Source organism: Syngnathus typhle, linkage group LG4 (genome assembly GCF_033458585.1).
Source record: "Syngnathus typhle isolate RoL2023-S1 ecotype Sweden linkage group LG4, RoL_Styp_1.0, whole genome shotgun sequence".
NCBI classification, from domain to species: domain Eukaryota; kingdom Metazoa; phylum Chordata; class Actinopteri; order Syngnathiformes; family Syngnathidae; genus Syngnathus; species Syngnathus typhle.
In genome coordinates, this window is record NC_083741.1 from 9,580,552 (window position 1) to 9,595,384 (window position 14,833).

At 38.7% G+C, this 14,833-nt stretch overlaps 1 protein-coding gene across 2 annotated transcripts in view; it reads left to right on the plus strand.

The window, feature by feature from the left end:
* The first annotated feature begins 2,211 nt into the window (after nt 1-2,211).
* Nucleotides 2,212-14,833, plus strand: part of syt7b (synaptotagmin VIIb) — a 61,327-nt gene continuing 48,705 nt past the window's right edge. The window contains exon 1 of one of the 2 annotated variants that reach the window (XM_061277329.1): nt 2,212-2,518. In XM_061277329.1, the coding sequence (XP_061133313.1) occupies nt 2,485-2,518 (34 nt within the window). In that variant the 5' untranslated portion in view covers nt 2,212-2,484. The remainder of the gene's footprint in view (nt 2,519-14,833) is intronic. The other variant, XM_061277331.1, reaches the window with a different exon arrangement.

Genomic DNA, 14,833 nt, shown 5'->3' on the forward strand with positions numbered 1-14,833 from the left:
ACAGCACTGCGATGGTTTAAATTGAGATTTGAGGTTAATAACTTCAGTTTGAATAAACGCCCTTGTATTCCCCGTTGTATTAATTTAACCTCAAAATAAATTATAAAACTGAGAACAAGATTCAAAGCTTGAACTTTTCATTCAAACACCAATACTGCTATCTACTGGACTCAGTTAAGCATTACAATCAAGTAAAGCTTGAGGCGACTGCGCTTTAAATAAATAAATAAATAAATAAATAAATAAATAAATAAATAAATAAATAAATAAATAAATAAATAAATAAATAAATAAATAAATAAATAAATAAATAAATAAATAAATAAATAAAATCTTGTAGTGGTGATTGCGGGGTAGGGTCAGAAACGCTTCTGCCGGCAGATTTTCAAAGGCATACAGAAACTTAAATACAAATATGTGTTGCATGGCTATAAATGATAACGCATACGTTGTCCGTTGCATGATATTTTTCTACATGTGCCCTGCCAATGACTTTTCTTTCTTTCCGTTTGATTGGGTGGTGGAAACAAATGCTTATTCTAGCCAACCACGACTACCAAAACTCGTTTGTAGCTACTTGCACACATCACTGCAAAACATTTAAACCTAATAATTAACCCAAACAGAAAGTGCATAAGATTGCGGTTTAGCATCTCAGCAAACTCAACATTTGGTGATGCATGGGTTCCAGACAGTCACTTATCTTATCCTCCAACTAGAATTAGAAGAATTACAAACACGAGAATCACTTGCGATGACTACGACGTTACTTAATGATACTTTAATGCAGCGGTGCCCAACCACAGGGCCGCGGACCGGTACCGGTCATTTGGTACCGGGCCGCACAGAAAAAAAGAAATATATATATATATATATATATATATATATATATATATATATATATATATATACACACACGCTCGTCCCGGTCACATGAAATGTTTCCCCAGTCGAGCCCGCAAATTTAGCAAAAATTAGTAAGAATTTAGTTTGAAAAATATAAAAAATGTGGGGATTCTCTCCCAATTACATCCGTCGGTCCACCTGCGCCTCTTGACACAGGTGAATTCAGGTCAAGACGCTCGTCCCGGTCCCGTCCCGAAACTAGCAAAAATGAGTAAGAAAAAGAGATGTTTGGAAAGAGGAAAAGGCCCAATGTGGAGACAGAAGAGGCTACGACTTCTAAAATAAAGAAAGCTGGATTAAAATCAAGGCAGAATATCCCGAGATCGCCACAAAAGCACTGAAAACCCTGCTTCCCTTTCCAACGGGATTTTCTGCAGTTACAGCGACCAAAACAGAACTACGAAGCAGATACTGAATGGTGAGTTTTATTTTTATGCGCTTTGTATTTGTTTTTATGCCAGTCGTATCATTTTATTTCATCGTATTTATATATTTATTTTAAATGTATTATTTATTTATATAAAGGCCGGTCCGTGAACATATTGTCTGACACTCCGTGGCGCAAACAAATTGGGGACCGCTGCTTTAATATACATCTGGGTGACTGTCGATCGCTGTCTTGAATTGGACACTAGAGGCCACCGGTAAGCTGCATTTAGAGACATACGGTACCCGTGGACGTGAACAGTTTAGTTGATGTGCTATTAAATCAACTGGACAGGGCGACTGACCGTAATTACATGATGATTACGGCGAGACTGACACTTTTCGTGATGGGAACACCTGAGCATAGCTGAGAACTTAAACTGTGCGTTATTTTGTGCGTAAAAGCATCCTGCGTGTTCAAATCTCCACATTAACACAATTATTCCATCCGTTATGGAGACCGTGCTTATAATAGCAATAATAAATTAAGAAACTGTTGGCGACAGGAAAATTAAAAGATTCTGGCACCTTCGTATTTTACTACCCAATATTCTTTCTCTTTTCCATTTAAAAAAATGTGGGTTCGAATTCTAAAGGAAGCAACATGTTATGGAATCAGCATTCTGTGCGTTGTTATAGCTCACAGCTCGTGCAACAAAGCATATATGCATATGAACACTCATGTATTCTCTAAAATATAGGTTATTTATTTGTCATGTGCGGTTACGTATGAGAATGCGGGGATGAGGAGCAAAGCAGATGAAAGGACCAACACATGTAGCGGGCGCGCGCGGATCCCGTCGCCTCCGCCTCGACCTCCTCCCGACTTTTTTCACGTCACCCCGCCCGTCTGTCTGTCGGATCCTCCCTCAAACCCTCAGGAATCATCCCCGGGAGCCACTCGGGGCTGGGAAAATGGAAAGTGAGAGAGCCAAAAATACACGCAGATCACCTAGACTACCTGCTCCGGCTCAGCAAGGGGAGGAGGACGCACAAGTGCAGGCGCGTCCACGCGTGCCAACCGAGCTAGACAAGAAAAGGACAACAACACATCGAAAACTGGAATGAGAGTTTAGCTTGGACACTCTTTGGAGCCAAAAGCTCATCTTTGCTGCAAGAATCAGCCTAAATGAGTACACACTAAGAAGAGTCATGCATCTCAACAGAGAAGAAGATAACACCGGTGGTGAGTAAAATACATTTCTAAAGGCACACTATATTTCTCGTGAGGAATTCTCTTATTTCATTTGATATAGTTTAGAGATCTCGCGTTGGTTAGCAGATGCCCTTGGGTGCGTCACGTTTATGTCAGGCAGTGATGCTGGGGGTCACTGCAACAAGCTGCCAACTGCCATCCCCTATTGCTCGTCTGCCCCCGCCCCCCCAAACACACTCACAAAACGTGCATCGCAGTGAGATGGGATGTTCCAACACAAGTCAGTGAAGCGGCTGCTGGAGCACTTGTTGTGACCGTCGTGGCGTCTACCACAGAGGTGGCCGAGGCACAACATCACAAGGTCATCCACACTCGGCCATATTAATGAGCAGTCTGCATGTTTGTGTGTCTCCCATTTGTGTGCATGGATCTCTTGCGGCTGATGATGATGATATGCGCATGTGAGTGTGTGTGTCTGGCTGGTCTATCTTTGTGGTCAGATGGAACAATTACGGTACAGAGTGAGACAAACATTTCCATCCGATTATGTTACGACAGAGTAAATAGATTGCCGTGCATCTGCCTGCGCCGGGTCACAAACACCTGCTGCTCATTGTGGTCTTATAAGAAAAAGAGGAAGCACAATCGTTTTAAAACGCACACACGCGTTCCCAATTATCATCTGTTGGACTTGGGGTAAGGCATACAAGTCAGAGTCAGGGGTCCCATGAGCAGTGAAGGGCATATTTTCAGAATATAGTGCGATTATTGTTTCCACTCAGTGCACCCATACCTGCCACTTTTTTGTGCTTACCCATTTACTCACTTGTGCAGTCGTACCAACATCACTTTCGCAAGAATCACACAGATGAAAGAAACTCAGGAAATACCAATAATTGACTTTAATTATTCAGTATGACAAATCATCAGCATGTGCATTTGCGTATGTGAATGATATATCATTAGCAGATCCATTTGTTGCAACGTAAGTACAACCACCACTATTCTCACTAATGAGTTGCGTGCTAATTATGATATTATGAGTCTGGCAAGGGATTGCTTCGTTTTTAGTATTTATTTGAAGCTGCCAAGGTTGGTGGCAGCTAATGTTTTCGACTTGCAGCAAAAAATGCTGGTTGGTGGTAACTTTTCCATTATGTAGTAAGCCCTTCAGTGATTCACTAATGATAAAAATTCTGATTAATCAAAAAATCCATATAGAGACAGCTATTTGCACTTGAAATATCAGTAGAAATGACAGTAGCTGCAACTTCATCAAAAAAACGTATTCAAGCGCATTAGTGAAAATCAAAACTCAATAAGAAAATGTCATAGCACCACTTTAATATCTGACAGAAACAGAGATTTTTTTCTCAAAAGCATTTCAAATCAGAAGAGAGGATTGTAATCTTAACATATATTTTCATAGCTGATGTTGTTAAACTGTAATTCCACAAATAGTTGTGACAAATATTGAAATCGTTTTCAAAATGCACTTTAGGACATATTCAAAGGTGATGCAGGTCAATGACGAAAACACGAATCCAAGCGTGTTCCATATTTGAAAACATAGTTAGCATATTTCTAACCAGCATTCGTAGTCTTATCCCATTGCTGAGTGAGTGTAAAGTCTACTTTACTTTCATCTCCCCAGTGAATCAGATAGAAGTCGTTGATTAATGAGTTTCATTTTATTATTCTCGTTATACTTGTAATCAACATGCTCAAGTGGTTTTAAATATGATGTTATTAGGTCTTTCATTAGATCATGTTTCTTGGATGCTTGCTTATGCATTTTAATTGTATTTACTTCAGGGCATTGTAACAGCTCCTGACATCACGTCACAATGTTTATGAGGAGGTTTTACAGTATGGGCTCTCTATGTGTGCATGGTTAACTTTTGCTCTTGCTGCGGTTTCAGTTGAAATTATACTTTTATGTATTTTTTAGCAAAGGAAAAATGAATTGTAATTTTGATTGAACGTTCATGATTAATAAGATAAAAAGATTTAAAGTGGATATTTGGCATTGTAGTACTTGTGTGTTCATAGTATTTGTCAATGTTGTCATCTCGCTGTAATTGTCAGAAGTCAAGATGTCTCCATGCAAAAATTTTAATAATTTATCTAGGAACGGTAAATCTTAGTCATGTTAGCAGACCCCACCCCCACCCCTTAGATAAACACTACAATATAGAGGTACTGTATGGAACCATTAGCTGGTGGCTTCATGTAAGCGTGTTTCATTTGCATTCTATGTGAAGGGGTGAAAATCTGCTCTGGAGGGAGTCTTGAAGTCTCCTCACGTTTCAAATAAAAAACACAAAAGTCACTACATATGTTGCTCGTTGCATTTTTGAAAAATAGTCATGAAATATAGTCACTAAGTTGGCAACACTGAGTACGTACGTATTCCACTCTAAATTGCAGTCCCCTAATTTTGATCATCATGTTAATTAAAACTTTTATTGGCATTGTCTTAGTATTACATAAAGCAATGATGAACAGCTTGAGACACACTGTAAATAAATAAATAAATGAAGATTAAAAAAATAAATAAAAATATATAAAGACATTAATTCATTCATTCATTAATGTGTAAAAAATTTAACTATTTCTCCCTTAATTGTTTAAGTCCTTAAAGGCGTAACTGGCAGTTTGACCCCATTTTGTTCAAGCATTTCAGTGCCCTAGTGCACACAGCAAAGTTTGGCATTAAAGAAAGACTTTACCGTAGAAGAATATGCTTGATTGCTTGATACCCACTGTGATCCGTGTCATCAACCCCATCAGACATCTTTATGATGAAGTAGAACAGGAATTGTGTAACAGGACTGCTTGTCCAGCATCACTAAGGTCTGACCTCACAAATACAGTCGGCCTGATCCCAGCTGGGAGTTATATTGAATCGACAAATACACCTTAAGACAGAGATGTCAAACTCATTTTTGTCACGGGCCGCACCGTAGTCATAGTGTCCTTCAGAGGGCCATTATGACTGTCAACTTCTTGTAGTATAGGCTTCACAACAAACTGATGTATAACTAGTTTTGAAATCAGAGACTGGTAAAAAAACGGTTCAATTAGGGTTAGGGTTACAATTGGTTATTTGAGTATTGACACATGAAGTTGATGCACAATTTGTCTTTGCGGGCCACATAAAATGATGTGGCGGGTCATATCTGGCCCCCGGGCCTTGAGTTTAACACCTATGCCTTAAGATCTGACATATCCCAAATCGGAAACTAACCGCCAAATGGGGGGGTGGAGTTGCTATTCTACTATTCTACATTCACAACGTATAAGCTTTGCTATGAAACTGGTGGGCCTGTTATTTTGCACCAGCCTTGGAATCTCAAGTTTCAAACAAATTGGGAACGAAGGCCGGGCTATAATTAATCTGATGGGAGCGAGCGGGATTACTATAACCCTGAGCCACAACATTAGTAGGCAAGTTAGATTTATTGGTAAGGGATGTAAGATGCATTACTATCTTGTTCTGCTGTTAGGTGTATACTTTACAGTAAAAGAGCAATATAATAAATCATCACATCAAAAATGATGGTCAGAGGAGAAAAGTCACGAAAGACGGAAGCAATATAAACACAACGGGGCTCTGAGGTGTATGAACAGTTGTACCGGTGAGGATTCCCCAAAAACAACTCTTTTTCTCTGTTGTCAGTCCCTTTGTAGAAAATAATATGAAGTAGTCATTATGATAATTCCACTTTTTTTTCTCAGGCATTATTTGTGTGAAAGAGCTGCAATTTATTACGACCCCTCCTTTTCCACCGTATGAACAAAAGTAAAGGAAGGGAGGGAGCATTTCATTTCTTATTCATATTTGTATTACAATAATAACGGGCATAAAAATAGCTTCGATATACCCCTTGGGTCTAAAGATCCATTAGTCTGCTCTTTGGATAATGAGTATGCATCCACAACACAATCAAACAGGCGAGATCAAAATGATCCACTATGTATGCCGGTTTTCTCGCCTGAGTCTCAAAACTCAAGAAGGGGAAACAAAATAAAACAGCAGAAGAAGGGAAATACTAATATTGCATCCACTTGGAAAGTAGACACATCTGCGCTGAGTGTATCAACTCCAAAGCTGAATAATGATTTGCGTCACATTCCATAGGTGGGCTCATGCATTGAGTGTAAAGATCAGTGACCCATCACACCCCCACCATGGACTGTTCTCCCTGCTACCCTCTGGGAAGAGGTTTCTCAGCATCCGCTGCAGGTCCACCAGGTTCTGCAACAGTTTTTTCCCTACTGAACATTCAACTTAGCATTCCTCTGCACACTTTGTAAATACTGTTTTTGTTTCCTGCACTGTTTACATACTTTATCACTGCTGCACTTTATACTTATCTCGTTTCATATTTTTTATATAGAAATGTCACTTTTTTTTATTCAGCCGAAATATCACTACATTGTTGAAAGCCGTATGCAACGAAAGTTCGTTTTGTGTGCACCAAGTGTTTACAAAATGACAATAAAATCTAAGTCTAAAGAGAATTCTATGGAAATGCCTCTACAGCAACACCATGACGCCAAAGACAGAATCTGCATGATTGTCTTCTGTCTTTGTTGTGCCTCCTCTCACTTGACCCCATTCGGCAGTATTTCTAGTTGTACTTTTTGCTTTGCAATTATTGATAAGTAGCCGCTGAAAAAAAAAAAAAAACACAAATAGAGTGCCTGGCATGAGAAGCCTTTGCAATCTGGATGAGGTTGCATCAAGGAAGTAGCCTACTAAGAGTGTGGGATGAAAGTCTTACTGACAAATATAGGGTGCTGGTGGACCAGAATAGATAACTGGAGACTGAGGCAGAGGGAAGAAGAGAGAGATTTTGAGAGAGGAACGTTGTTACAGATCCTGAAAGTAAGTGCTTTTGAAGAAAAGGCAGAGAGGAGAAAGAGACACACACTCTGCCTTTTAATTTGTGAACTCATTGAAGCAACACTCGTCTCCAGACGCTGCACATGGTGATGATGGGACAAAGGTAAAGAAAGAATACATCTACAAGCGGGCTGTGCTTTACTTCTACTACAGAAAGTTGCAAAATGGGAAGATTCTTTCAAAGTTTAGACAAAGAGCTCCCGGTTAATTGACGGCCCTTGCACACAAAAACTGGCACATCTTGATTTTTGGCCAGGATAAGCCTTGTTTCTCTTGGCAGATGTGTGTTCTGGTCTTCTTCTCCCGGAAACTCTATGAAGACTTCCATCTTCATGTAGTCCTCATCTTCAAAATAGTCCTCCTTGATGACACTTAGAATTTGTGAAAGAGTAAAAAAAAATAATAATAATCACATGCAACCAGGTTGGATGAAGAGCGTTTGTTCTTCTTGGTCAGGAACTGTCAGATGCTCATGTCACACCTATTCTCACGCACCAAATGAAGCAACCGCAGGAGGAAAAGGGAAAACACATTGTTTAGGTGTGTAATTGCCCGTTTGTGACGCTAGTTGTTTGTGACAGACTTTTTTGATACAATACATTTACATAATTAAGCACATTTAAAGTACTCAGTCATAGCTGTGTGTAAAGCTACACCTCCAGTGACTCTGAGTTTTCACATTCAAATTATTCAATTATCTATGGTAAAATGAATGACTATTACACCTCATTAAAACTGCTGATAGATCAAACGTCTGGAATAACAAAACATTACTGGTGGTCACTTTATTTTGGGCAGCTGGTCATAGTAGTAGATATAATAAGCAATCAAGAATCATTGGTCATTAGGAATCTGTCAAACGTCTTGAAGTAATTGCATAATTAGAGTGTGCAACAATTTAGGGAAATGGGTTGTTTTTCCTTGGGGATTTTTATAAAAGTGCTTTTTGGTATAAACTAGTTGAGCAATGTTCCGAACATTCAGAAAGGGTTTCTCCCATTCTATTAATAATTCTATATAATCAACTAATGTATTTTTTGGGTTTCCAACTCAATGGATAATTGGCCGGTGACCAGTCCAGTGTGTACCTCACCACTTGCCCAAAGGCAGCTGTGATGGACTCCCTCTCATCCTTAACACTCTGTACTAGAGAAGATGGATGGATTGGTGGATGTTTTGCCCAAGAGTGGTCTTGTCAAAGAAGGGCTCCCAGAATGAGGCTATTTGTGCCCCGTCTCAGGTGTAGGCTAGAGTGGTTGTATGTAATGTCGCATCAAATGTAAGAGGGCCACTTGGCTTCATCCCACATTATCGAATAGGTTACAGAAAAATCAAAGCGGGCAGTAAGTGGCTAGTTGCTGTTTGGCTGGCTTGATGACAAAAGGTAGAGGAAGTCTATATACTCAAGATAGGCTGTTATAAGAATAGATATCAGCAGTCTCGCCAAGAACAGATGGTGAGACAGAGCTACACATAGACACCATCATCCTGCCAATAAAGACAGACGCAAACGACAAACACATTCAAAAGCAGGCCTGGACTCGAAATCGTTGTGATGAGGGATTGCGAGACATTGCGTTGCTATCACTGTCACCCTCTTCATTTGCGCCCACATTTTTTTTTTTTTACTGTTTTCTCTAGACCTCATTCTGCCTCCACCTTTTAGCCATTGCATCTTTCTGGAGTGCTCTGACAATACTTCCGAAAGAAGGTGCCAAGTTACTAAGGTGGAATTTTGGATTTTTATCATTTTTACTTCTGCTCCTGAAGATGCAAGCAGGAAAGACCAGTCAACCCTTGTACATCACTTGCCTCACCAAGTCTTGTTAAACCCTGATATCTATATTTGTACTTATAATGGACTCGAATACTTTTGACACCTTAATAATTAATTGTTATTAATTTTACACATAACTCGCCCCTGAGTATAAATCGCACCCCCGGCCAAACTATGAAAAATAATGCGACTTATAGACCGAAAATTACGATACATTTATTCCTGACTGGTAAATTATTCACAACAGGTGGTAGGGAGGCAATTAAATAAGATAATACAAAGACACTCTCAGGGACTATTAAATGTCACACAAACTTCACAGTGAATTAAATTTAGTCTGATGCACATGAGTATTATTAGGAGTCCTGGTTTACCTGGCGGGGGGGAGGGGGGGCTGTTGTGAATGCTAACTTTACAGCCTTACGGAGACTAGAAAAGTGTGCAGCTGCTGTCTCTCACCTTAGTAGGCAAGTGCTCAATATTCTGCGTCCTGCTGGCTCGAACAAACCACTATACCTGGATTTCATTGCCGTTTTAAATCTGCATGTAAAATGTCTCCTTTAATGTGCACGCGCGCGCGCGTGTGTGCGTGTGTGTGCACTATGGAAACCTCTGCTGTATATATATATATATATATATATATATATATATATATATATATATATATATATATATATATATATATATATATAATATATATATATATATATATTATATATATATATATATATATATATATATAATATATATATATATATATTATATATATATATATATATATTATATATATATATATATATACAAAGGCATATATATATATAGTGTATATATATATACGTATATATTAAAAAAACTATATTAGTTTATATTAGTTTGACTAATTATATTGTATATTATATATAAAACGTTTTTATTTATGTATTTATGAGTAAAACTTGAGCTATACCTTTAATATTCTAATTCATTTTGTCTCTGTCTACCTGTCTGAGTCTTTGGGTCGCAATACATCAGAATTTTGCTGAGTCTGCGCCTCTTGATATTGTCCTACACTGTGGCGGCCCAGACTCACTAAAACACTGACAATATTCTTGAATCAGACACAGGAATCAAACAGGCAGAGATGACTTGCGGGAAAAAACATACTGTAGAGGTAAAGGGAGAGAGAGCAATAATGCAACAGTCCTATGTGCGAAAGGCTAAATCATGTGTGTGCATATTTATGAGTGTGCATGTGTTTGGTAATGATAAAAGGCAAATGGGACACTGCAGATGAGTGAGGAGGCAAAATGGGTTTTTTTTTGGTCACAGTGTATTGGAATTTAATGATTGTGGTTTCAACTCATGGCGGTTTGGTGGTCGATTGATTAGCACATCCGCAGGGTTGTAGGTTCGATTCCGGCCCCAGCCTTCCTATGTGCATGTTCTCCCCGTGGCTGCGTGGTTTTCTTCCGGGTTTCCTCCCACATTCCAATGATATGCGTGGTAAGCTGAATGAACACTACAAATTGCCCGTAGGTGTGAATGGTTGATCATTTTATCCGTCTCCTGTGATTGGCATGCAACCAGTTCAGGGTTTCCCAGGTCTACTGCCCGAAGACTGCTGCGATAGGTGGAAAAGCAGTTCAGAAAATGTTCCTCTAACTCGCGAAAACATACATACAAGAATGTGAACTTAATAGAAATATATTGATGTTTTCCCTCGTGGTGCATGGTACCAGTTATAAAATAAAACAGGTATTTTTAACCCAAACTTTAACCGCACAATAAACAGTGTAATAATGGAGAAGCACAGTATATACCACATTCACCCTCCTTCACTGCAATAGAAAGACTGTGACCTCTGGGACAAGAAAATATGTTTTGATGCTCCACATATACTGTGCTGTATTATTTATTTCATTTGACCACGCATGATGTGTTTGTCAAGGAAGAAGCGGTTTGCTCTGGCTGCTGCTGCAGTGATAATACAAAGTAAACTGGCAAGAAATAAAAGTAGATTCTGGAAATTGAATGAAAAGAGTCTGTTCATTGACTGCATTGCTGTATTAGACTTTATGGCTTGGCAAAGACATTTGCCGGCTAAATCTTGCTTAAAACTGGAATGGGGTTAGCCCATTGGGTGCCCTCAGGGTGTCAAACTCATTTTTTCGCAGGCCGGCTGGATGGATGGATGGATGGATGGATGGATGGATGGATGGATGGATGGATGGATGGATGGATGGATGGATGGATGGATGGATGGATGGATATATTTACTTGTACATCATACTTTGTTTATGATATGTGTAATATAAAGTGAACTGATTTTATGTTGACTGCTTTTTTGAATCTATTTAGAATGTAAGGAGAAAATCAATTGTGGAGGTTGTGTGGGACGTTTCAAAACTCATAAGGATAATACCATAAAAATCTGATGTTTTACAAATTTGCAGGTCATAAATTTGTTTTGCTTTTATACCGTTGACTTTATCTCCTCACCCTTCTGTCGCTTTCTTTACCCCACTTCTTTTCCTCTCCCGGCTTTTCGGTGAGTCATCCTGCATGTCTGAGTAATTATACATACCTCAGGCACGCTCACGCACAATTCAAATATAAACAACTTCAGTACTCATGGGAGTATTTTTTTCCTCTCATAGTGGTCGAGAAGAAGTCATAAAAAAAAAAAATCCATCGTGAAAGACTTCTCACGGCTCTGGGCTTTTTTGCAACCAGTTCAGGGTGTCCCCTGCCTTAACAGGGTGAAAGCATGAATGGATGAGGGTGGCTATACTTTACAAAGCAATTAGAAGGTAAATGTTTCATTTCATAAGTGTTTTTTTTCAGAAGCCCTTACTACTCAGTACCCTCGAAGAAGCTTTGAGCTTCAAAAATTTGAGTGACCTCTGTAGTATAGTATGATATATGATCAAATTATTTTACAGTGCATGTGATACAAGCCTGGCTGAAATTAGATGAATACATTTGGCAAGAGAGCGGCTCACTGTAACCGAGCCACTTACTCTATAGCTGTTCTCCTAATGCTATTTACTCAGTGTGTGCTTTGCATCCATAAATATACTTTCACCTCCAAAAAAGTGAATGTGACTGATCAAAATTTGGCTGGGCAACAAGCTCTGCGTCAGAGTAAATTATGAACGTCAATAACTAGCCGGAACTGGAGGTTAACATTATAACTGTTAGACAGAAACACTAACTTATCAATTTATAGAACGTCTTCAGTCTGCCCATAGGCCGTGAAATGAGCTAGTCAAAATTCTGAGACTAAGACTCACAGCTGCACATATATTTGATCACAGCATAACACTCAGAGCTCTATTTTCATGGCTAGTGCAAGTATAGCATGAGGCGCTCTCTAAATCTGCACAGGGGTGTGTGCTGGACTGGATTTTGGTGTTTTCGCAGACACATGCAGCTTGGCACGATTAAAAACAGGCATTTTGTCTCTCTGTGGATGCGAGTTGCCAGCAATCAAAGAGGCTCCTCTCATTCCCTTTAAGTTGAAGTTGCAAAGAAAAACACCGTCGTGAAGCCACTATGGTGCAACGTGGTCTGCCAAATTCCTAAACAGGTCAAATGAGGCTTGTTTAGCCGTTTTTATGCTACGATTATAGAGCTCTCAGTCTTCCACTTGAGTTGCCCTTCAGTAATGCGGATGGAACAGCTCAAAGTAGACTAATGGTGCCAAGGGCAGTCTAATATTTTCTAAATTAAAATGCCTGGATCCTTCCCAAATTTCAACGGTGTCTTCCTTGGCTCATCGGTGTCCAATTCAAATTCACACCATTTTATGTGGCATGTGTCAATACAGAAATTACAAATTGTCTTTACTTTTAAAATATAGAGATTGCTAGTTTTTTTTTTTTTTTAAATATCTTAACAGTTTTTACTCGTCTCTGATTTATTCATCTAGTTATCAGTTATTTATCAGTCTGTTGTGTACACTACATATAAGGCGTAGACAATCATCGTGCCTTCGAAGGAAACTACGTCAAACGTACGGCCAATGACAAAATGAGTTGGACACATCTGCACAAGAGCCACTCCTGCAATCCGAGAGTAATTTAACCTTCTGGAAAACAAACTGATGGATATGAAAATGCAACCTCATTGGCAAAATGTCCGCATAATCTCTTGTGATCTTGAGCCATGTGACTTTCTTCTCAAGCATGCACTGCACTCTGACCTATTTGTGACTAATTGGTGTGACTTGGTGGAATCCACTGATTTCCCTGTTCTCACATTAATTATCCGTTCATATTTATTTTCAGCAGCACTCAAAAAGTCATCACTCAAATTGTTGCATTTTAACTTTTACCATTTACTCACACAGTGACTCAAATGACCTTTTCCGTGTCCATTCTTAGGTAAACACTAATCTTAAAATATGCTAACCGACCTTTTCAAGCGACCACGCTCGATCTTTTTGCCTCCAGCTAAGTCACGCCTCACAAATGATGGCGGATTGTTTACAAAGTCTAAAGGGGCCTACTGGAAATGAAATATTGGGTTCGATTACCTGTCTGTTTTGCTGTTGTTTTATTTAATTATTTTATAATCACTCTTTGGTCTTTATGATCATCAATACTTTTTCATTAATAAATGTCACTTATAAGCATTAATATATCTTGGAGGAAGTAGTTCATTATTATTTAATTATTATTTCAGATTTGAAGCATAAGATTCTGGCATATAGATACACTCAACATTGCCAGGGCAGCAAAACATCTCAAATATTGGTGAAGTATAAAGCACTGATCAAGGTGATCTTTGAAGGACTTGTGCTGGTAGCACAACAAAATTTGCCAGGCTGCTGGCAGGGAAATTAGACTCAATCACTTTGTTCAGTGTGTGCTCTATGTTGAGCCAAGACTCAAAGTTAAGGAACAACCATGTGTCGTAGATCTCTCTGGAAAAACAAAGCTTGAGGTGGTTTGATTTCACTTTTCAGAATGAGGGCTGCAACACATAGCCCAGCATTTTTTGTTGCACCGTTTTAAGTGTTTGATTGGCTTGCATTCAAGACACGTTAGACGTCTTGGCTGACAATTTTGACCCGACCTGAATCACAATAAAAAATTATAGCCCCTTTAATGCATTCAGTAATGAATAACTCAAAACAACAGCAATAAATAAGCAGGTTGCTTTTCTCATTTGGTGCACATGTCATGCACTGAACAAGCAACAGAACAAGCTGCCAAGCTATATAACATGACATGTTTTAATTGTATTTATTGTTTAGATTAAAAATACAATGTTCCAGTTGCAGAGGTTTTTATGTCTTGTCTACTATGTCTGTCACTGAAATAAACACCTTATATGGTTCCTTTATATAATATGGTATATATCGTACAAACATGATTATACTTCATTTATATGCATATAAAACATATAAACACTATATCATAAAGTGCTAAATTTAAATTACAGTGGGTAGGTCATGCACAAAGCCACACACACACGAATCTAAAAATAGAAACCAGTGGCTTCAATCACCTAATGACATGGCACATTCACTTACTGTTGTCATGCCCCCTGGCTGATGAGAGAGCTCAGTGAGAAGAATTTGACTTCTCTTATGAATTAGAAATGACATATTAGAGAGAACATTAAAATATTTATAACAAGGAATCTTAGTATGACTCTACCTTTAATAACA